General features: G+C 37.2%; 1 protein-coding gene across 1 annotated transcript; it reads right to left on the reverse strand.

The window, feature by feature from the left end:
* Positions 1–189: 189 nt before the first annotated feature.
* On the reverse strand, positions 190–844 carry Tsp_14583 (hypothetical protein; the record flags this gene model as incomplete). Its single annotated transcript, XM_003368772.1, is given in 6 exon segments — positions 190–244; positions 297–423; positions 472–516; positions 650–742; positions 764–828; positions 839–844. Coding segments are annotated over 6 exon segments (391 nt in total), but the record flags the coding sequence as incomplete, so codon positions are not given.
* Between the last annotated feature and the right edge of the window lie 162 nt (positions 845–1,006).

Below are 1,006 nucleotides of genomic sequence, written 5' to 3' on the forward strand. Positions count from 1 at the left end.
GATTATAAAATTCATAGTTCAATATAGATATACCATATTACAGACATATTATAGAAAGTAATTGTAGACGAATAACAGCGATTTTATACCTTTTCATTTTACTCACCTGCACCCTACGTTATTGTACTTACCTGCAATCCAATTACCTGTACGCAATCACATTAATATATCCGCTTCGACTGTACTTACCTGCATTACTTTGTCCACTTGCTACGTACCAGTACTTTACGCTATCTCTACTGCTCTAAATGAAGAATTTAATATAAACATGCCATGATTCTAAAATACCAAATTACAGCCATATTATAGAAAGTAATTGAAGACGAATAACAGCAGCATAATAAATACGTTATTCGATGGAGATCATTCAAGATGCGGCTCTCGTCTTCACAGTTACGCACTAGAACATTAAAGACAATTATCCTACAAAAAATAATGCAATTCTTCCTTACCTTGCGTGACCTTCCTTACATCAGAACCGTATTAAACGCAATTTGAGAGTGCCATCGGCTGCGACTAAAAAATTCATAAATTGCTATCAGGAACAAAATGCTGGGATGTGCATCGACATACCTGTTCTATTCATTTAACGTATTTCATTGCTGTCATAAACAATATCGAATTCCTTCTTTGTGAATTTGTGATAAACAAAGGCACACTGGGACGGCAAGGAAGCGCCTTTAGGCCCATGTGAACACGGGTTGCAAACGGTACAAGATTCATGGGATGACGTAATCCACAGCTATTATAAACAAAAACTTACTCGAAACGCACTGACGAAAGATCTATACGGACACCAGCGCTACTCAACTGTCTCAACGTAGTCTGCTAGAATTACAATCATTTATTTCTTTCTAACTCTTATGATAAGTGAAACCACAGTAGTACCAATGATGAACGTCACTGCGTCAACTTCAACTCAGAGGGCCATCAGAAGAAACATCGAATGCTGTATCGATGAAATGGAATGCTGTCATGGATAAAAATGTGTACACTGTACGTATCC

The sequence above is a fragment of the Trichinella spiralis genome, assembly GCF_000181795.1.
Source record: "Trichinella spiralis strain ISS 195 chromosome Unknown Scfld1921, whole genome shotgun sequence".
Taxonomy (NCBI): Eukaryota; Metazoa; Nematoda; class Enoplea; order Trichinellida; family Trichinellidae; genus Trichinella; species Trichinella spiralis.